We start from the raw sequence: 22926 nt of genomic DNA, 5'->3' as shown, positions 1-22926 counted from the left end.
ACCTTGAAATAACATGAATTGAATCACGTAGTAACCAAAAAAGTGTTAAACAAATCAAAATATATTTAAAATGTGAGATTCTTCAAAGTAGCCACCGTTTTCCTTGATGGCAGCTTTGCACACTCTTGGCATTCTCTCAACCAGCTTCATGAGGTAGTCCCCTGGAATGCATTTCAATTAACAGGTGTGCCATGTTAAAAGTTCATTTGTGGAATTTCTTTCCTTTTTAATGCGTTTGAGCCAATCAGTTGTGTTGTGACAAGGTAGGGGTGGTATACAGAAGATAGCCCTATTTGGTAAAAAGCCAAGTCCATATTATGGCAAGAACAGCTCAAATAAACAAAGAGAAATGACAGTCCATCATTACTTTAAGACATGAAGGTCAGTCAATCTGGAAAATTTCAAGAACTTTGAAGGTTTTTGTGACTGCACTTGAACAAACAATCAAGCGCTATGATGAAACTGGCTCTCATGAGAACCGCCACAGGAAAGGAACCACAGGAAAGGAAAATCCAGAGTTACCTCTGCAGCAGAGAAAAAGTTCATTAGAGTTACAGATACCAGCCTCAGAAATTGCAGCCCAAATAAATGCTTCACAGAGTTCAAGTAGCAGACACATCTCAACATCAACTGTTCAGAGGAGACTGTGTTAATCAGGCCTTCATTATCGAATTGCTGCAAAGAAACCACTACTAAAAAACACCAATAATAAGAAGAGACTTGCTTGGGCCAAAAAACATGAGCAATGGACATTAGACTGGCGGAAATCTGTCCTTTGGTCTGATGAGTCCAAATGTGAGAATTTTGGTTTCAACCACCGTGTCTTTGTGAGATGCAGAGTAGGTGAACGGATGATCTCTGCATGCGTGGTTACCACCGTGAAGCATGGAGCAGGAGGTGTGATGGTTCTTAGCTGGTAACACTGTTGGTGATTTATTTAGAATTCAAGGCACACTTAACCAGCATGACATGGCTACCACAGCATTCTGCATCGACACACCATCTTATCTGGTTTGCGCTTAATGGGACTATCATTTGTTTTTCAACAGGACAATGACCCAACACACCTCCAGGCTGTGTAAGGGCTATTTGACCAAGAAGGAGAGTGATGGAGTGCTGCATCAGATGACCTGGCCTCCACAATCACCCGACCTCAACCCAATTGAGATGGTTTGGGATGAGTTGGACCACAGATTGAAGGAAAAGCAGCCAACAAGTGCTCAGCATATGTGGGAACTCCTTCAAGACTGTTGGAAAAGCATTCCACGTGAAGCTGGTTGAGAGAATGCCAAGAGTGTGCAAAGCTGACATCAAGGCAAAAGGTGGCTACTTTGAACAATTTCAAATATATGTTTAACACTTTTTTGGTTACTACATGATATGTGTTATTTCATAGTTTGATGTCTTCACTATTATTCTACAATGTAGAAAATAGTAAAAAATAAATAAAAACCATTGAATGACTGGTATTGTATGTTTCAGTAAGATTGGCATTTTAGCATTTATAGGAATGGTTATCACCTGTACTGCAGGGATGGAATATAAGTCGCAGAAAATTTAGTTTGTGGTGGCAGCTGCAGAGTGGTATTTGGGTGTGTGAGACTTGATGTCAGAAGACTTACAGACTTACAGTGGTGGTTTCCCATCCTTTCAGGCTGTTGACCTGAAGTAGTACTACATAGATTTAAATAGTGGAGTAGGGTGGTGTTATTTTGTATTATTATTACTTTTTTGTGAGTGTCGTGTTTGATGGTAGGGTATTTCTTTATTCAAGCAAAGTATAAGGGAGTTGTACTCCAGTCTAATAGGTGGCTGTAATGCAACATTTATTGGATGCCAACTGCAGTTAAACCTCATCGAAGAAGAACGCGTCTAGTCTGCTGGAAAACTACACGAAGAAGAAGAAGCACAAGAATGGGAGTCATTGGCACTACAAAATAAATAAAGTCCAGAATCCGGAAAGAATTTAAAACAATGCCGGTCATCTATGTACCGCTATAAGCGCAGTTTTTCCCCATTGGTACATTCTGTATCGTGTTTGTAAACTGTGGCTATCTTTGCACGGAGTTAACGCTTGTTTTGTGTGATTACGCCGAAGTCTAAGAAGAGGCCTAGCCGGGTGCAGAAGAAGCGGTCCCACTGTCTGAGTTGAGTGTTTTTCCGGTGTTAGCGATATCGCACCATGTCTTGTTTTAATGTGTAACATTGCTAATTTTGAGAAATACATTTCCACACGTTTTGTTACAGAAAATAACCAATCATCTTCAAGGCTGCGTTTACTGGCTAGCTAACGTTAGAAAATGTAGCTAACTAGGCTCAAATGTAAACATGGCTAACTAACGTTAACTAACTAATGACAGCGTTTCTAAACCATCTTGCTAATGGCTGTTCTGTCGCTCTTCTTCACAACTGCCTAGCTTATCCTTGCATTGGCCCAATCAACCAGCCAGTCGTGCCATGGTTTGCAATTACTAACTCAGTCAAAGTTGTGTAGTTCGCTAACTAGCCAGTTAGCTGGCTATGCTACATCAATGAGGAAAATGACGTTACTGCTCAGTTACATTTAGAACTAGCTAAATAGCTATAACTGTTAGTGATAAATGCTAAATATAGTGTTAAAAGGCTAACGTTAGCTAACTAACACCGTTAAGTATGTAGCCAGCAGATCCGACCCGTTTGCTTACAGCTGCATTAGGGTCGAACAGACTAATGCCTTGTGTTTTTGCTGGATGTCTAGACCGTGTTTCCCGTACTTCATGCAGAACGGGTTGCATGCAGCATGTAAAATATCATTTTCGACCATAGCTAATAATTAGAATGGATGAAGTTATTTTCCTATCGACCTACTGGTTTCATAGGCTGACAGAGCTACAAACAGACGGCGTGCATAAGGGCACATTTACAACAATTAATCTAGTTTGTTTCTATTCTTCTGTCACTCATCTCTAGCAACATCAATACATTAAACTGGTTGTTCCCAAAGATAGTACAGATTTTTTTCAAATCACTAGCTTGCCCTGCATGATGGCATGCTAAATTACACAGAACAGTTCTGTGCATATTCATTTTGCACACCATTCTGTTGGATGGTTTTGTGAAAACTAGCCAACAGGGCACACTACCCAAGTGTAGTAATGTTGAATTGTGTCATTCTTACCAGAGACACATTTCCAGTCATTCAGCCAGTGTATGTATCTTCTCCTCTCTAACTACACAGTAGTCATCATCATTTAGCCTCTGTATGGTTCCATCCCGACCATGGAACTTTTATGAACTTCTGTTTGTACCACCGCATGGAAGTGCAGCGCACAAGTTTAAAATATTGAGCACTCCACAGAACACACCGCAGCCTAATGTGGCATCCCAAACGTAGCTTTGCGGACGGCTCCATTGACACTGAATGACTTCTGCCAGAATGCAAAGAATTTGACGAGTCTGGTGGACATGAAGCTTAAGTGGGTGTGTAGATTAAAGACACTGTAGAGCAGGGTTGCCAGGTCTAGCACAAATGTCTATTCCAAGGACCCAATAGTGTGCAATTTGGGGTGCACCCTATTGGTTCCTGCATGAACCACCCCTCGCCTCGAGCATGGCATCCTCGTGCTTGTGAAACTTTTGAATGTGGTTCAAAAGGGAAATAAAAGTATTATCTTTTTTCTGCCCCTGCCTCCCGGAGTCCTCCCGCTAACACAACCCGTATGTTAGCTAGTTAGGGACACCATATGCTAGCTAGCATGCTAGTTAACTAGCTAGCACACAGTGTCGCTCCCGCCTGCTGTTTTCTGGTAATTGTGCCGTTATTATGTGCCAGATGTTGAGACTACGATGTACAAATTGTTGTAAATGTCCTGTTTGCGGGATTGACTTGTCAGTAGCTTATGCCAATGAAATGACAAAAGTGGGTTTATGATTGTAATTCAACTTTGATGGTTTGCTTAGCTAGATTCAGTTAGACTAGCCCCTGATTGGTCTACATTAGAGGTCTACCGATTATGGTTTTTTCAGAACCGATACCGATTATTGGAGGACCAAAAAAGGCAGATACCGATTAATAGGACTCATTTTATTTATTTTTTTATTATATTTTTTTATTTGTAACAATGACAATTACAACAATACTGAATGAACACTTATTTTAACTTAATATAATGCATAAAAATCAATTTAGCCTCAAATAAATAATTAAACATGTTCAATTTGGTTTAAATAATGCTAAAACAAAGTGTTGGAGAAGAAAGTAAAAGTGCAATATGTGCCATGTAAAAAAGCTAACGTTTAAGTTCCTTGCTCAGAACATGAGAACATATGAAAGCTGGTGGTTCCTTTTTAACATGAGTCTTCAATATTCCCAGGTAAGAAGTTTTAGGTTGTAGTTATTATAGGACTATTTCTCTCTATCCCATTTGTATTTCATATACCTTTGACTATTGGATGTTTTTATAGGCACTGCCAGTGTAACAGTATAGCTTCCAGGACTCGAACAAGGAACACATCGACAACAGCCACCCTCAAAGCATCGTTACCCATTGCTCCACAAAAGCCGCGGCCCTTGCAGAGCAAGGGGAACAATTACTTCAAGGTCTCAGAGCGAGTGACGTCACCCCGCTAACTAGCTAGCCATTTCACATCGGTTACACCGGCCTAATCTCGGGAGTTGATAGGCTGGAAGTCATAAACAGCTCAATGCTTGAAGCACAGCGAAGAGCTTCTGGAAAACACACGAAAGTGATGTTTGAATGAATGCTTACGAGCCTGCTGCTGCCTACCACTGCTCAGTCAGACTGCTCTATCAAATCATAGACTTAATTACAACATAATAACACACAGAAATACGAGTCTTAGGTCATTAATATGGTCAAATCGGGAATCTATAATTTCTAAAACAAAACATTTATTCTCTCAGTGAAATACGGAACCGTTCCGTATTTTATCTAACAGGTGGCATCCCAAAGTCTAAATATTGCTCTTACATTGTACAACCTTCAATGTTATGTCATAATTATGTACAGTTCTGGCAAATTAATTACGGTCTTTGTTAGGAATAAATGGTCTTCACACAGTTCGCAACGAGCCAGGCGACCCAAACTGCTGCATATACCCTGGCTTCTTGCACGGAACGCAAGAGAAGTGACCTAATTTCCCTAGTTAAAATTAATGTTATGTTTGCAGGCAATATTAACTAAATATGCAGGTTTAAAAATATATACTTGTGTATTGATTTTAAATAAAGGCATTGATGTTATGGTTAGGTACACATTTGTGCAACGACAGTGCTTTTTTCACGAACATCACCTGTTTGGCGAAGTAGGCTGTGATTAGATGAGAAATTAACAGGCACCGCATGGATTATATGCAACGCAGGACAAGCTAGATAAACTAGTAATATCATCAACCATGTGTAGTTAACTAGTGATTTATGTGAAGATTGATAGTTATTTATTATTTTAATGCTAGCTAGCAACTTACCTTGGCTTCTTGCTGCACTCATGTAACAGTTAGTCAGCCTGCCACGCAGGCTCCTCGTGGAGTGCAATGTAAGGCAGGTGGTTAGAGCGTTGGACTAGTAACCGGAAGGTTGCAAGATCAAATCTCAGCACTGACAAGGTAAAAATCTGTCGTTCTGCCCCTGAACAAGGCAGTTAACCCACCGTTCCTAGGCCGTCATTGAAAATAAGAATGTGTTCTGAACTGACTTGCCTGGTTAAATAAAAAATGCAGATTACCGATTGTCATGAAAACTTGAAATCGCCCCTAATTAATCGGTCGACCTCTAGTTTAGGGTAGAGGCGTCCCAAGGATCCCGGATAGCACTGACCATTGGACATGGGCATCTCTAATGACAAGCTAATTAGCCTACCTACTTACAACTGGTAAAAAGCTGTCACGATGTGCACGCTTGCTGCTCTGTCTCCTCTCACTCACATGACCTGAAATTGTCCTTTTCGTCCTCATGCTAGGTTATGGAAGTCACAGCAGCCATTTTGGAATGGCAGTGTCAGCCAACCAGCTCCTTTGTTGTTCAATTTGGTGCCATTTCATAATGGCTGCTGTGTATACTGCTAGCTAACATGAGGACTAAAATGGCAGTTTCTGAGAAACTAGCAGTCGTTCCATCTTCTTGGTTTAACACTAAGGATGATGTGCCTTTCTCATTATTAATATTTGTTTCGTATTTTACTGTTACCTGCTGTTGCTGACTCAGGCAGCGAAGCAGGCTGTTGCGTGAGTGGTGGTGGTGGTGTGTGGGGGGGGGGGCAGAGGGTGTGTGTGTTGAGTGAGCAGTGCAGCGGGCAGCAGAGTCACGTGAGTGAAAGGAGACTGAGCAGCACAATCATGATAGCTTTTTTTTTTTTTTTTTCAGTTGTAGGTAGGTAGGTAGACTATTTAGCATTTCTCATCGGCTCCGCTGTGCCTTAATCTACACTGGAAGACGTTCCGACCCTAGTGCAGTTGTATGCAAGCGGGTCGGATCTGTTGGCTAGATAAATGCAGTATGTGACCCCCTCCAGTTTATTAGCTATCTGTAGGTATGCTAATTGTCTGATCACAAATAGTCAGGGAAAAACATTCAACCTATTTTGCCTGTAGACCTACACACCCTCCCCCAGCTTTGTGTGAGATAAATATTGATAAACTAATATTGTTTTCTGGTGTTACAGAGAATATGTAACATACATCAATCACCATGACATCCAGATTTGGTAAAACCTACAGCCGTAAGGGAGGGGAGGCAAACTCCAAATTTGAAGAGGTCTTCTCCAACAAGGCCACACTTAGCACCAAATGGGGAGAGACCACTTACAAGGCCCAACTGGGCTCTAAGCGGCCCACACTGAAGCCTGAAGTAGTCGAGTTACTCAAGCGGCCCCGGATTGAGGATGATGACAGCTCAGAAGATCCTTTTGGTTTTGACAGCGACGATGAGTCCAAGCCTGTCACCTCCTTCGGTGTGCCCCAGTCTAAACTGGCTGAGGGTGAGGCCAGTAACCTGCCTTCTGCTACAGCCACAGTACCAGTGGATACCAGTAGGAACTCCAACAGCACATCTACAGGTAAGAACTGGATGGCAGATAACTCTGACTGTTGGCCATAAACATGTTGGATATGTTCATTCGAGAGGATGCTCTCGGAAGTTTAGAATGAGATGTTGTGTGCACTTTGTCACAAGCTAGATTTCCATCCAATTAGCAACAGAGTTTCATGAGAACATTCTAAAATCTGAATAAAAACAATGTGGCTTTTCCAGAGATGTTTCCATCAAATTGAGTTGTTGTGGATAAAAGGATGTGCTTGATGCCGTAGTGCACATAAAAATAACTTAGTATAAAATAACTTTAATTTGCTATTAAATTCCCATGTACCGAAAAAAAAAAATCCAAGTTAAATGGGTTTCCATTGCTTTTTCAGCTCTACTGGGGTTTTGTTACAAAAAAAATGTTGCTTTTTTTCAGGGCTCTAAAGTGCGACCAATTTGGTTGCATATGCAACAAAATATTTTGCTGTGCAATCAGGAGTTTTATTTTGGGAGCACTGAGCGACTAGGAAAAATATCTCCCAGGTAATAATTGTTGTACTGATAAGGCTTCGCTGTACTGTTGTTTTTAGAAAAAAAAGGTGAGTGCATATTTAATAGCGTCATGTTTGCACCATTACTAGAGCGAAAATTGCTTGCTTTAAAAAAAATCTTAACCATGTCGTGGGCTGTTCTCAAACGACTCGTGTGTCGTTAACCATTTGTTACACTTTGATCACATTACCTCATTGGCTAGCTAGCTGGCAACCTGGTAACCTTACCATTATATCCAAGCATTTGGGGGCACAAAAAGAAAATAGAAAGGATAGCTTCTTCAGGAGATCAATGAATGAATGACAGATCTCTTGCATGTCGTCACCACAAACTTGACGTTTTTAAAGAGACTACAATTTTAAATGTAATGCATCGCAATAGGAAAATTGTGCTTTTTTAAATTTATAAATAAAAAAATGTAACACAATGTGGACACAATTTTCCACAAATTACTTTGTAATTTCAATGACAGGTATTCGTATCAACATTTTAGATTTTATAATAAAGAAATGTCTTTTACAGTGTTACATATTACTTTCTAGGGCACATGTGCTTCAGAAGTAGCTAGAATTCATATAGTCCCAATAAATACTGAGTATACCAAACATTAGAAACACCTACCTAATATTGACTTGTCCCCACTTCAGAACAGCCTCAATTCGTCAGGGAATGAACTCTACAAGGTGTCAAAAGCGTTCCACAGCGATGCTGGCCAATGTTGAATCCAATGCTTCACACAGTTGTCAAATTGTCTGGATATCCTTTGGATGGTGGACCATTCATGATACACAGGGGAAACTGTTGAGCATGAAAAACCCTGCAGTTATTGATTACACTTTGGATGGTGTATCAATACCTGCAGTCACTACAAAGATACAGGTGTATTCAAGGATTTCACCATGAGGCCAATGGTGACTTAAACAGTTACAGAGTTGAATTGTTGTGGTAGAAAACAGGATGAATTGACAACATTCTAGTTTCTCCACAATAAGTGTAATTAATAACTTCATCATGCTCAGGGATATTCAATGTCTTCTTTTTTACCCATCTACCAATAGGTGCCCTTCTTTCCGAGGCATTGGAAAACCTCCCTGGTCTTTGTGGTTGAATCTGTTTGAAATTCACTATTCGACCGATAATTGTGTGTGGGGTACAGAGATGAGGTAGTCATTCAAAAATTGAACGAGTGAAAAGAAGGAAGCCTGTACAGAATAAAAATATTCCATAACATGCATCCTGTTTGCAACAAGGCATTTAAATCATACTGCCAAAAATGTGTCAAAGCAGTTCACTTTTTGTCTTGAATACAAAGTGTTATGTTTGGGGCAAATACAACACACTACTGAGTGGTACTCTGTCCCTGAGTACCACTCTCAATATTTTCAAGCGTAGTGGTGGCTGCATCATGTTATGGATATGCTTGTAATCATTAAGGACTGGGGAATTTTTCAGGATAAAAAAGAAATGTAAGGAGCTAAGCACAGGCAAAATCCTAGAGGAAATCTTGGGTTTAGCCTGTTTTCCACCAGACACTGGGAGATTAATTCACCTTTCAGAAGGACAATAACCTTCTAAAACAAGGCCAACTCTATACTAGAGTTGCTCACCAAGAAGACAGTGAACGTTCCTGAGTGGCCGAGTTAGTTTAGACTTGTATGGTAATACCTGAACATGGAAGTCTAGCAATGATCAGTTTACTGACAAATTTGGTGTTTCCATCAGGCCTGTTGTGAAGAAAAGAACATAATTATCCGACATGTACTATACTTGAATTAAAAGGTTGGATGGAAACCTGGTTTTGTTTCCACAGGTGCTTGTAGAATAATTGTGTGTGTGTGTGTGTGTGTGTGTGTGTGTATACAGTAGCTAAATAACACCTGCCTGTCTCTTGTATTTTTTTAATATAATTGTATTATTATGGAAGGAAAACTGTGTGTCTGTGATAATGGGGATGATAGCTGTGGTGTGTGGATGTTTCTGGAGAAGGTAAAGTGATAGGCTCCCCTGTGGGCTTTTAGTCTCTGCTGCCAGCTTCTGTGTCAGCTTATCTCATCTCTATCTGTCCCTGACGGCTCACTAAAGATAAATCGGGCTTTACTGCAACGCCATCGTCTCAATAGGCCTGTACCCCTTTCATTTAGAATTTAGATTACTGATTAGAAATGACACAAACCAAACAACCGTGTTGAACAAAATCTGAAACAGTAATTTACAATATATAATAATGCTTGTCTTATAATGCTTCCTTTTTGTTAACATGCTCTTTTTGTCTCTTTTGTGCTCACAGGCAAGCAAACATTGTCCAATGAGGGTGCAGAAAATAGTAGACAGTCCTTGTTCAGAAATAAATCAGAGAGTAACCAGAAGCCTATTGCTCAGTCCTCTGTTTCAAAGACTGTGCCCAAGGACCCCTATGTGGAATGGAGCCTAATAGGAACCCAGGAGTTTTCTACCTCCTCCCCTAGCATGGATCCTCTCCAGGAAAAAGACTTAGCTGAGGCACCAGGGTTTAGTGGGGACTCCCAGTCCTCATCTTCCAAGGATGGGCTCTCCTCAGGTGGGATGAAAAGTGCTGAACACGAGTCTCCGGCCGAGCCGGTTGTTGACAACATCCCTCCCTCCCCGTTCCTCCTCAGGCCGTCCAATACTAGGAAATACATCCGGCCCAAGCCAAACAAGGCCTCCGATGTTCTAGATGCTTCTGCTACTAGCGACAGCAAACTGCCCGTAGCCACCAGCAGTCTGGCTGCACTGATTCCCAAAAGTGTGTCCACTGCCAGGGGTTGCACTAATGCTATCACAACAGTGGCCAAACCGGCGACTAAACCTGCTGGCAGGGGTCGGGTACGGGACTATACGGTGCTGCACCCATCCTGCCTGTCGGTGTGTAACGTCACCATCCAGGACTCCATAGAGCGCAGCATGGACGAGCTCATCACCAGCGCACCCCCTGCTGACCTGGGGGAGGCGGGACGGCTGAGGAAGAAGGCAGACCTACCTCCAGCCAAACCCACCAGGTAAACGACTCCACTGGCAGTGGCCCAGACCGTACACTCAAGACTCTTGCCGTAGTTGCCTCACACTGGTCCTTCATGACATGCTTGATACTGCTTAATATTGTACAACTGTATATTTACAGGTAAGCGCATAACGTCCCTTCTTATACACACTCAGCTCACCCTCATGTGGTTTACCAAATGTTTTCACTATATCTAAACCTAGGTGAATCTGTTTTCTCGATTTAAGCACCTGTTCTGTTTAAGAAGACAATTAACCTTTGACTATTGTTTTCGTGTTTTTAATGTCAGCTGCTGATTTGAAATGAATCGATTCTCCTCTTGTATCCGTCAGGTCCCGAACCACCCAGAGTAAGACCAAGAAGGAGACCAAGCTGGAGTTCTTTGGCTTCGAGGATAAAGGTGACCAGGAGGGGGAGGAGGGAGCGGACCACGCGGCCGGCGGAAGCAGCAGCTACAAGATCAAGTACTTTGGCTTTGACGACCTCAGCGAGAGCGACAGTGATGAAGAGGAGGGCTCCCAGGCCAAAGAGAAGAGGAAGGCCAAGAAGGCTGCAGCAGCTGCAATGGCAGCTATTGTGGACAGCCCCCAGCCCAGCGACTCTCAGGACAGCCAGGGCAGCAGCAGTACAGGTGACATATACTGTTGATGTTTGTGTTTGTCTAAAGGCAATAAAGAGTTTAGCTCTATGAAAAACACAGGTGATTTGATAAGCTATGTCATATACAGTCTAAATAGAATGCGTTACTTAGTCAGTTTTCCTTCAACATGTAACAGGATTTCTATTGTACATGTATTTCCATCATGTTGATTCCACCTTATTGTGCTGTTTCCCCCTCTCAGATATTCTGGAGTTTTCTGATGACTCGATCCCTGGTGGGTCTGAAGGGCAGAAGGGTCGCTCAGGAAAACAGGGGGACAAATCCATGGAGGCTGGCAGGAAGATCTTCAGTGGGCCCAAAAAGGTGAGGGATCTATGAAGTCTGATTTTTTTGTAGCGGTGCTCATGAGGTAACCCAGATAGAATTGCTGTCACTAAGGGGAGTGAGTACATGTTCAATAATGTTTCAAGCAGTCACGGGTGAGCAGTGGGAGAACGTTCCCAATAAAGGGATTTCTGTGCTGTGATATTGTTATTGATTCCTTCTCCTTTGCGTCTCTGGATATAGAACACTGCTTTTTTTTGCAAGGCAGATGAATGGGATAGGCCTAATTACATGCATCTTCAGAAAAATCACAAGAACCTCTCGCCTCAACTCAAGCATTTGACCAAATCAAGCGCAAAGTCACACTATTGTCATAGCACACATGTCTAGACTGACCATCAAAACGAGTGATTTTAAGCCTTGAATGAGGACCACTAGATTTGTTTTAATTCCAATAATAAGTATTAACTGCAATCCTTGGGAGCAATTTCCAAATGCCTGAAGGTACCACGTTCATCTGTAAAGACAATAGTATGAAAGTATAAACACCATGGGACCACGTAGCAGGAAGGAGACGTGTTCTGTTTGGCCATATTGACCATCGTTATGTTTTGAGGAATATGGGGAAGGCTTGCAAGCCGAAGAACACCATCCCAACCGTGAAGCATGGGGGTGGCAGCATCATGTTGTGGGGGTGCTTTGCTGCAGGAGGTACTGGTGCACTTCACAAAATAGATGGCTTCATGAGAAAGGAAAATTATGTGGATATATTGAAGCAACATCTCAAGACATCAGTCAGGAAGTTAAAGCTTGGTCGCAAATGGGTCTTCCAAATTGACAATGACCCCAAGCATACTTCCAAAGTTGTGGCAAAACGGCAACAAAGTCATGGTATTGGAGTGGCCATCACAAAGCCTTTACCTCAATCCCATAGAACATTTGTGGGCAGAACTGAAAAGGCGTGTGCGAGCAAGGAGGCCTACAAACCTGACTCAGTTACACCAGCTCTGTCAGGAGGAATGGGCCAAAATTCACCCAATTTATTGTGGGATGCTCGTGGAAGGCTACCAAATACTAGTTGAGTGTATGTAAACTTCTGTGAATGTGATGAAAGAAGTAAAAGATTAAATAAATCATTCTATCTACGAGAGGTCAATCGATTAATCTGAATGGCCAATTAATTAGGGCATATATCAAGTTTTCATAACACTCGAAATCGGTATTTTTGGACACCGTTTTGTCAGATTTCTTTAACACCTTTTTTTATTTAATCTTCAATGCCTCTCATTGCACTCCACGAGGAGACTGCTGTTACGCGAATGTAGTAAAATAAGTAAGTTGCTAGCTAGCATTAAACTTATCTTATAAAAAAAACAATCAATCAAAATCACTAGTTAACTGCACATGGTTGACGATATTACTAGTTTGTCTAGCGTGTCCTGCGTTGCATATAATCGATGCGGTGCGTATGGTTGCTCCAATGTGTACCTAACCATAAACATCAATGCCTTTCTTAAAATCAATACACAGAAGTATACATTTTAAATCTGCATATTTAGCTAAAAGAAATCCAGGTTAGCAGGCAATATTAACCAGGTGAAATTCTGTCACTTCTCTTGCGTTCATTGCACGCAGAGTCAGTGTTTTTGCAACAGTTTGGGCCACCTAATTTGCCAGAATGCTACGTAATTATGACATAACATTGAAGGTTGTGCAATGTAACAGGAATATTGGAATATTTAGAGTTAAGGATGCCACCCGTTAGAGTGGGGTGGTAGGGTAGCCTAGTGGTTAGAGCGTTGGACTCGTAACCGTAAGGTTGCAAGTTCAAACCCCTGAGCTGACAAGGTACAAATCTGTCGTTCTGCTCCTGAACAGGCAGTTAACCCACTTTTGTTCTTAACTGACTTGCCTAGTTAAATAAAGGTAAAATAAAATACGGAACGGTTCCGTATTTCACTGAAAGAATAAACGTCTTGTTTTCAAGATGATAGTTTCCAGATTCAACCATATTAATGACCTAATGCTTGTATTTCTGTGTGCTATCATGTTACAACTAAGTCTATGATTTGATAGAGCAGTCTGACTGAGCGATGGTAGGCACCAGCAGGCTCGTAAGCTTTCATTCAAACAGCACTTTCGTGCATTTGCCAGCACCTGTTTATGACTTTAAGCCTATCAACTCCCGAGGTTAGGCTGGTGTAACCGATGTGAAATGACTAGCTAATTAACGGGGTGTGCGCTAATAGCATTTCAAACGACACACGCTCTGAGACTTGGAGTGGTTGTTCCCTTTGCTCTGCAAGGGCCGCGGCTTTTGTGGTGCGATGGGTAACGCTGCTTCGAGGGTGGCTGTTGTTGATGTGTTCCTGGTTCGAGCCCAGGTAGGAGCGAGGAGAGGGACGGAAGCTATACTGTTACACCTGCAATACTAAAGTGCCTATAAGAACATCCAATAGTCAAAGGTTAATGAAATACAAATGGTATGGAAATAGTCCTATAATTCCTATAATAACTACAACCTAAACCTTCTTACCTGGGAATATTGAAGTTTCATGTTAAAAGTAGCTACCAGCTTTCATATGTTCTCCTGTTCTGAGAAAGGTACTGAAACGTTAGCTTTCTTACATGACACATATTGCACTTTTACTTTCTTCTCCAACACTTTGCTTTTGCATTTTTTAAACCAAATTGTTTCATTAATTATTTTAAGCTAAATTGATTTTATTGATGTATTATTTTAAGTTAAAATAGTGTTCATTCAGTATTGTTGTAATTGTCATTATTACAAATTACATTAAAAAAATAGTCTGATTAATCGGTATCTGCTTTTTTTGGTCCTCCAATAATCGGTATCGGCGTTGAAAAATCATAATCGGTCGACCTCTACTCTACTATTATTCTGACATTTCACATTCTTAAAATAAAGCTGTGATCCTAACTGACCTAAGACAGGGAATGTTTACAAGGATTAAATGTCAGGAATTGTTTAAATGTATTTGGCTAAGGTGTATGTGAACTTCCGACTTCAACTGTACATGATGAGACTGGATCAGAGCGCAATAATTTTATTTGGCAGACAAGCACCGATAATCATGTCACCATTATACAAATGAAGACTTTTATACATAATTATATTTCTGGGAAATGAGCACCAAGTTCATTGCTGTGCACTTTCACCACCCTGTTAAGTTCAACATCCATTTATTTCATATGTAGCCTAAGTAATAAACTGTGCATGCTTTTCCATGTCCTAGTGGACCACACAACATAGCATCGTGTGACTGCAGTTTACTTCGACGTTAGGGTTGTTCTAGGGCCGGGTCGATACCAGTATCGCAATATTTTTTCCCATGGAAACACAAAGCTCACCAAACTATTTGGTTCTTTAAAAACCTGCTGTATGTAAAATATTGTGCTATAGCTTGGAAAATAAATAAATAAATGTGAATATGAATCTGAATGACAACAGATGTTTGTTTCAAACATTAGTGCTGTTTTCCCAAAAAGTTAAATCTGAATCATGTTTTTTTCCCTTGTCACGATACTAACGAGTATCGCAATACTGGTATTGTCCCGACCCTATGTTATTTGACCAACAATTGCGCAAAAAAGCATTTCCAATGTCATTTGTCACATTATCTATTTAACAGACTAAATATGATCCACCCCTGTGTAGTGTGTTTTGTTTTGTCGACATTTGGGAAGTTTACAGATATTTGCTGTTTCCATCAGGCCTGTCATGAGTTTCTGACATGTACTTAACTCACATTGTTGGATAGAAGCATGGTTTATGGGTTATATAATCATAACATCCTCTCAATATAGGCCATTTCCTATTCAGGACATGCTCTGGACTACTTCAAAAATGTATGGTTTTTCATTAGAATGCAATGTTAGAACATACTGAAAGGTCTACCTAGGAAATTAAGATAATTTAGACATACAAGTAGCTCAGATTTTTTGCATTTGCTTTTTTGCTTTTGTATTCCTTCCATCACCAACTCACCACTCTATCAGATCTAATGTTTTGATAATGACGAAGTGAGCTTCCTCAGAGTCTGGATAGGCTAGAATGATAAGATTGGATGAACATAAATGTCTCAGAGTGGAAATATAGGGGATTTATGTATTTATTTTGGAAGTAGTCTAGTTTCTGGTAAATGAAGTGACCTAGGTCTAGTTGGCCATTTTTGTCCTGGAGTCTGATTCTGAAAGCAACTTGTTGATGAAACGAGCCATGCAGGGTCATAAGTGTAGACGTTATGAAGTTGCGTTCAGCAGTCTCCACCATTCCGCTCATATGGTGATTATGATGCTAATAATAACAACACGTCAGATGTGTGTCTTGCTCACTGTTCCCAAAACTGAGGACACAGGTCAAGTATGTCTTTGGTTTTAGGCATTCATGTTAAATCCTATCCACTGCTACTGAAACCTCTGTCATCATTTCTACTGCTACTGTACTTACCCTGGATCTGTGGTTGTTTTTGTTGTGTGCAGTCCCCTGCTAAAGCTGTGTACAATGCCCGCCACTGGAACCAGCCCGAGCCTGAAGAGATGCCGATGCCACCCCTGGCCCGCGCGCACACTGCTCCGGTGAGAACTACTCTAGGACACTAGCAAGGCACACACATTCTCTCTCTCTCTCTCCCTCTCTATTGAATTTGCTATCTCTAGCATGAAGATAACCATGTGTTGTCTAACAATGTGTTGTCCTAGAATAATGCATTGACCTAGGGCTGCACGATATTGGAAGGTAATTACATTTTTACTTGCAATTTTAGATGAAAACAGCTTGGGTAAGCTGAAATAGAATGGTCATTCAAATTGTGTGTTTGGACAAGTGTGCACTTGGAATGTTGTTTTTGTTTGGCATTACAACAAATGAAAAAACTAATGGAGGAGATGGTTGTAACCATAGAGATCCTATATGAGAGATCACAATGTCTCACAACGGATGTAGTTCCGCGTGGAGAATGTTGCATTCTGTGCATGATTCTCTGTATGGTTGTGCTCTGTATTTACAAATCAGTAATCACGTAGGTAAGGAGCCGGCAAAACCGACTTTGATTATGTTATTGCAATTTCGCAGTGCTATTTCATGGTGTAATCTTGAAATGATCAAGCAGATATTTATTTATTTATTTATTGAACCTTTATTTAACTAGGCAAGTCAGTTAAGAACAAATTCTTATTTTACAATGACTGACTACCTCGGCCAAACCCAGACGACGCAGGGTCAATTGTGCACCGCCCTATGGAACTCCAATCACATCGAACCAGGGTCTGTTGTGACACCTCAAGCGCTGAAATGCAGTGCCTTAGACCACTGTGCCACTCGGGGGACACAGCCTCACATTAGTTGACTAAGTCCAAAACCGGTTTGTTTTCAATAAACAACGAACAATGGTAGCCTTCCTGTTCACTCATTCATAGATGGATATTACAGTCAATAAATAATAATATTTTAAACAGAGGTTATTTTCTATGTATAACATTCAGTTACTAGCAATTAAGCAGGCAACTAGTCCAAACCTGGTAGCTAGATGGCTAGCAGAGCAAAACAAATTGCAATGATTATAGGTCAACATGTAGGCTAGGCTTATGCCAGACAAGTAGCTAGCTAGTACACTTCCTGATAACCTCATAGCCCCAGCTCAGCGAATGGCAGGCTATGGAACCATCATCGACACTGGGTAAGGATATATTTGTGTGCTGATGTAGCTACCAAGCCATCTTATTAATTGAAAATGAGGGTTGTCTTTGCTTGCTAACTTTACATGACTAACATCTGCATTCATCCATGCGTGCTGGCAAGATAGCCAATGCAATGGCAAGGCAGGACTAGCTAGCTACTGCACCCACTGGCAGGCAGCTTGTGGTCATTCGGTGTTCCAACAAGATGGCTGAAAAATAACGACAATAACTGGAACTCAGCTAGCTAGCTAACTAGCTAGGTAGTTGAGGGCTACAGATGAACTAGCTAACGTTACTGTTTTTGAGTAATGGATGCTGCAAAGTGCCAGTGGCTGAAGATTGGGTAAGTTAAAATATGGTGAGATAGATGGAACCGATTTTAGCTATCCAACATTGTAATTAGAGCTAGCTGGCTGGCTATGTGTTTTTTTTATTTGTTATTTAAAAAATGTATGCATATAAATACATGTCCCTGGCTAGCATACAGGTCAGCCGCAATGTAGCTAGCTAGCATTTCCTCCATGAACGAAGCAAACAAGCTATCTGGCTGACCTCCAGAAAAATGGACACTTGATAACAAGAGTAGTGTTGATGATTGTATATAAATGCTAGAAAACTGAATAGATTCATTATGCATTAGATAATCTAGCTAGTCCGGCGGTGGTCTGCATATGACTTCCTATGCTTTGAAATGCGGAACCCGAAACTACCAGAACGGCTTTGTTAAAAAATATTCTGATTTGGTCTATTAAATTACTAGAAAATTACTAGAAAATAAATTACTGAATGGCAGTAGAGGCATAATCCAGTTTTTTTTCTTATGCAGGAAAATAATAGTAAGGCATGTGATATATCAAATTGTGTAATAGAATTGTCAACCTAAAATATGGTCATATAAATGTTCTGTATAAATAGCCTTTTTCAAATATATGTAAACTGACCATAAATGTCTCATTTTTTGTTTTCTTGGAAAGTTGAGTGCTATTTGATGATACAATATCAGTACTTGTTGCATTTACAACTTGTTTTATGTCCTACCATCAACTGATTTCAGCCAGTGTATGGCTGTGGATTGATGGCATTGTTTGAATGGAATGTTGGCACATTGGCAGTTCATTTGAAACATTAATGGAATAATTCCTCTTAAACTGGCTGGCTAGCTAGCTAACAAACATATAGTGCAGATACTTTCTTAAAATGTATTATTTTACACAGCTTTGGAAAACCATGGTTGACCAAAGGGATGACCTTTTGACTATCATAAGGTTCATGTCCATTCTAGTATTTTAATTCTATAGTTGTGACAGAGTAGGAAGCAAAGTGTTGGTCAGTGTTTCCAAGGGGAACCTAATTAGATTTTAAATAGGTACATTCAGACAGATTCTTTTAGAATATTCTTTGCCTTTTCCTCTCTAAGAACAAGTTGTTGCACAATCAATGCTGATATACTCCCACAGACACTGTATATTATAGCCTGTATATTATAGCAAAAGTTTCTCAGTGGATTTAGCGAGCCAGCTAGTTAGCCCCTAATACTAATCATTAGCTATCACAATTTTTGGCAACATCTGCAGCTTGCTAAAATCAACTAACTAGCGTTTTGCAGAATAAGCAAAGTGAAAAGCTGCGTCGTTCTTGGTTTGAAAAAATCTTGACTGCATGCTTATTTTGCTCAATGTATGCGGAGTGAATCTTGAGCACGAGCGACTGCCTGCTTGAGTGACAGTGGGTGGGGCTTGGTGTGTGGGACTGGGAAGCAGAAAAAAGAGGAGCAATGAGTGGGAACTCGAGCAATAAAGTAAAACAAAACAAACGGATGTTAGACAGCTAAGTGTAATTTCAAAATAGGGAGGGATCTTATAATCCAGATCTTATATTTCTGAGGCTCTGTATCCAAGTGTGCAAATTCTTGCAGTATCTAGTGGGAATTTGGAAATGGACTCATTTCCTCATGCCCAAACCAGATTAGATACATACCGGTAGTTAAATGCCAAAAATATCTGAATTGGTCTATTAAATTACTAGAAAATTACTAGAAAATAAATTACTGAATGGCAGTAGAGGCATAATCCAGTTTTTTTTCTTATGCAGGAAAATAATAGTAAGGCATGTGATATATCAAATTGTGTAATAGAATTGTCAACCTAAAATATGGTCATATAAATGTTCTGTATAAATAGCCTTTTTCAAATATATGTAAACTGACCATAAATGTCTCATTTTTTGTTTTCTTGGAAAGTTGAGTGCTATTTGATGATACAATATCAGTACTTGTTGCATTTACAACTTGTTTTATGTCCTACCATCAACTGATTTCAGCCAGTGTATGGCTGTGGATTGATGGCATTGTTTGAATGGAATGTTGGCACATTGGCAGTTCATTTGAAACATTAATGGAATAATTCCTCTTAAACTGGCTGGCTAGCTAGCTAACAAACATATAGTGCAGATACTTTCTTAAAATGTATTATTTTACACAGCTTTGGAAAACCATGGTTGACCAAAGGGATGACCTTTTGACTATCATAAGGTTCATGTCCATTCTAGTATTTTAATTCTATAGTTGTGACAGAGTAGGAAGCAAAGTGTTGGTCAGTGTTTCCAAGGGGAACCTAATTAGATTTTAAATAGGTACATTCAGACAGATTCTTTTAGAATATTCTTTGCCTTTTCCTCTCTAAGAACAAGTTGTTGCACAATCAATGCTGATATACTCCCACAGACACTGTATATTATAGCCTGTATATTATAGCAAAAGTTTCTCAGTGGATTTAGCGAGCCAGCTAGTTAGCCCCTAATACTAATCATTAGCTATCACAATTTTTGGCAACATCTGCAGCTTGCTAAAATCAACTAACTAGCGTTTTGCAGAATAAGCAAAGTGAAAAGCTGCGTCGTTCTTGGTTTGAAAAAATCTTGACTGCATGCTTATTTTGCTCAATGTATGCGGAGTGAATCTTGAGCACGAGCGACTGCCTGCTTGAGTGACAGTGGGTGGGGCTTGGTGTGTGGGACTGGGAAGCAGAAAAAAGAGGAGCAATGAGTGGGAACTCGAGCAATAAAGTAAAACAAAACAAACGGATGTTAGACAGCTAAGTGTAATTTCAAAATAGGGAGGGATCTTATAATCCAGATCTTATATTTCTGAGGCTCTGTATCCAAGTGTGCAAATTCTTGCAGTATCTAGTGGGAATTTGGAAATGGACTCATTTCCTCATGCCCAAACCAGATTAGATACATACCGGTAGTTAAATGCCAAAAATATGATATTCACAATGTCACTAAGCAAGAAACTTGATTTTGACATGCATTCAGTACCATTTTCTTGATCTTGCAAATCCATGACTATGGTATATAGACATTAGCTAGCTAGTCATCATAGGATTCTACATGATCATCAGCTCGGTTAGCTAGCCAGCCTAGCAAGCTCTACTCCAATGGAAACTGATGCAACCCTGCTGGCTACGTGGCTAGCTAGCTGGCCAGTGGTGACTGAGGTCCATATGAGATTCAAGGCTTTAATAAGTGCCATCGTGCAGAAATAGCAAAGAAAATACTTGTTGATGAGCTAAGTTGGTTAGAAAGATGGCTATGACAGTTAGGCTACCAGTGTGCATGCACAAACGTATGACGACACATTGTATCGAAATCAAGAAGGCATGCAGAACGGACAGCCTCTGGAACTGGACCTCCCCATCTAGCTAGCTAGTAGTTTGTGCATGCACAAATGTATGACGACACATTGTATCGAAATCAAGAAGGCATGCAGAACGGACAGCCTCTGGAACTGGACCTCCCCATCTAGCTAGCTAGTAGATGGGTACAAAAACAGCAGTACACAGATGTATAGCTCATACAATTATATTTTGTTTGTCAATGACAAACATGTTGCAAAGTAAATACCCGCTTCAACTATATCTCATTGCATGCTAGTGCATAAAATCTGTAGTTGAGTTTTTTTGGGCATAGGAAAGGGGACCCATCCAACATCAAGTTTGTGAAGAGGGGATACACATTTATGATGGCTAGTGACCAAGGATGAAAAACCCGGTGACCACTAGTTGTTTTCGTATACCCATATTTAGGTCAATGTTCTAGATTTTTCATCAGTACTGTGTAAATGACATGCCCATTCAATCTATTTTGGGGTATAATTATCTTCATTTTTTTATGATCAGCAGGTAGGGGCGTACTTCAGAATCTTTTTAATGACTGGTTTTATGTAAGATGGGTTGCATTCTCCCATCCTCGTGTAAGAAGACATTTGATTTCACAAAGTATGTTCTATTTCAATATCTACTGGATTGCCATTTCTTATGTTAGCCCCACCTCACCCCAGAAATGCAAATCAGTTTACAGAGAATGTCTGTCTAACAGATTCATAGATTTCCCAGATATGTTAATATATACAAGTCATATGCAATAGTGACATGTTGCGTAAACTAGTGGACTCTATCAATACTGTTAAAATCAATTTGATCTGTGGGTATACGATGACACTTTGTAGTGGTCGTATGGTTGATTTCTCTCTAACCATTTTTATCTACCCACGCTGTTTACTGTTTGTTGTGTTCTGTGTCCACTTCTTTCCTGTGCAAGAACTACGAGCCAAATCTCAGAGATTGTGGACAAAAAATGCTGTGTATTGAGACATTTTGTTGTATGCATTTTTTTATGTGATGGCTAGATGTATAGCTAATGGAGATGACACATCTAGCTAGCTACTTTACAGTTTACGACATGCTCGCTCATGGCTATGTAAATTTATGTGTACTGACTATTATTAACTACAGATAATAAAAGGTCTTTGCATTGCATGAGAGCTGTGTCTGTGCCGGCATTTTAGCTTCCCATTGGACAGTCCGTCCTGGTTGTAATTAGAGGTCGACCGATTAATCGGAATGGGCGATTTAATTAGGGCCAATTTCAAGTTTTCATAACAATCGGAAATCTGTATTTTTGGACGCCGATAAAAAAAAAAAGAAATATATATATATATATATATATATATGTTTATTTTTTATATCTTTATTTAACTAGGCAAGTCAGTTAAGAGCACATTCTTATTTTCAATGACGGCCTAGGAACGGTGGGTTAACTGCCTCGTTCAGGGGCAGAACGACCGATTTTCACCTTGTCAGCTCGGGGATTCAATCTTGCAACCTTAGTTAACTAGTCCAACGCAATAACGACCTGCCTCTCTCTCGTTGCACTCCACAAGGAGACTGCATGAGACGCGAATGCAGTTATCCAAGGTAAGTTGCTAGCTAGCATTAAACTTATCTTATAAAAAACAATCATAATCACTAGTTAACTACACATGGTTGATGATCTTACTAGATATTATCTAACGTGTCCTGCGTTGCATATAATCTGACTGAGCATACAAGTATCTGACTGAGCGGTGGTAGGCAGAAGCAGGCGCGTAAACATTCATTCAACAGCACCTTCGTGCGTTTTGCCAGCAGCTCTTCGTTGTGCGTCAAGCATTGCGCTGTTTATGACTTCAAGCCTATCAACTCCCGAGATGAGGCTGGTGTAACCGAAGTGAAATGGCTAGCTAGTTAGCACGCGCTAATAGCGTTTCAAATGTCACTCGCTCTGAGCCTTCTAGTAGTTGTTCCCCTTGCTCTACATGGGTAACGCTGCTTCGATGGTGACTGTTGTCGTTGTGTTGCTGGTTCGAGCCCAAGGAGGAGCGAGGGAAGGGACGGA

At 40.4% G+C, this 22926-nt stretch overlaps 1 protein-coding gene across 1 annotated transcript in view; it reads left to right on the top strand.

Annotated features, from left to right (window-relative positions):
* Window positions 1-1869: 1869 nt before the first annotated feature.
* Window positions 1870-22926, top strand: part of LOC109899746 (wings apart-like protein homolog) — a 33461-nt gene continuing 12404 nt past the window's right edge. Inside the window, exons 1-6 of the mRNA XM_020495241.2 lie at window positions 1870-2147; window positions 6660-7052; window positions 9855-10584; window positions 10919-11217; window positions 11429-11550; window positions 16015-16110. Of these exons, the coding sequence (XP_020350830.1) occupies window positions 6686-7052; window positions 9855-10584; window positions 10919-11217; window positions 11429-11550; window positions 16015-16110 (1614 nt within the window). The 5' untranslated portion in view covers window positions 1870-2147; window positions 6660-6685. The remainder of the gene's footprint in view (window positions 2148-6659; window positions 7053-9854; window positions 10585-10918; window positions 11218-11428; window positions 11551-16014; window positions 16111-22926) is intronic.

The sequence above is a fragment of the Oncorhynchus kisutch genome, linkage group LG11 (assembly GCF_002021735.2).
Source record: "Oncorhynchus kisutch isolate 150728-3 linkage group LG11, Okis_V2, whole genome shotgun sequence".
NCBI lineage: Eukaryota > Metazoa > Chordata > Actinopteri > Salmoniformes > Salmonidae > Oncorhynchus > Oncorhynchus kisutch.
The sequence above is the reverse complement of the archived record's forward strand: the minus strand, read 5'-3'. Positions and strand labels throughout refer to the sequence as shown.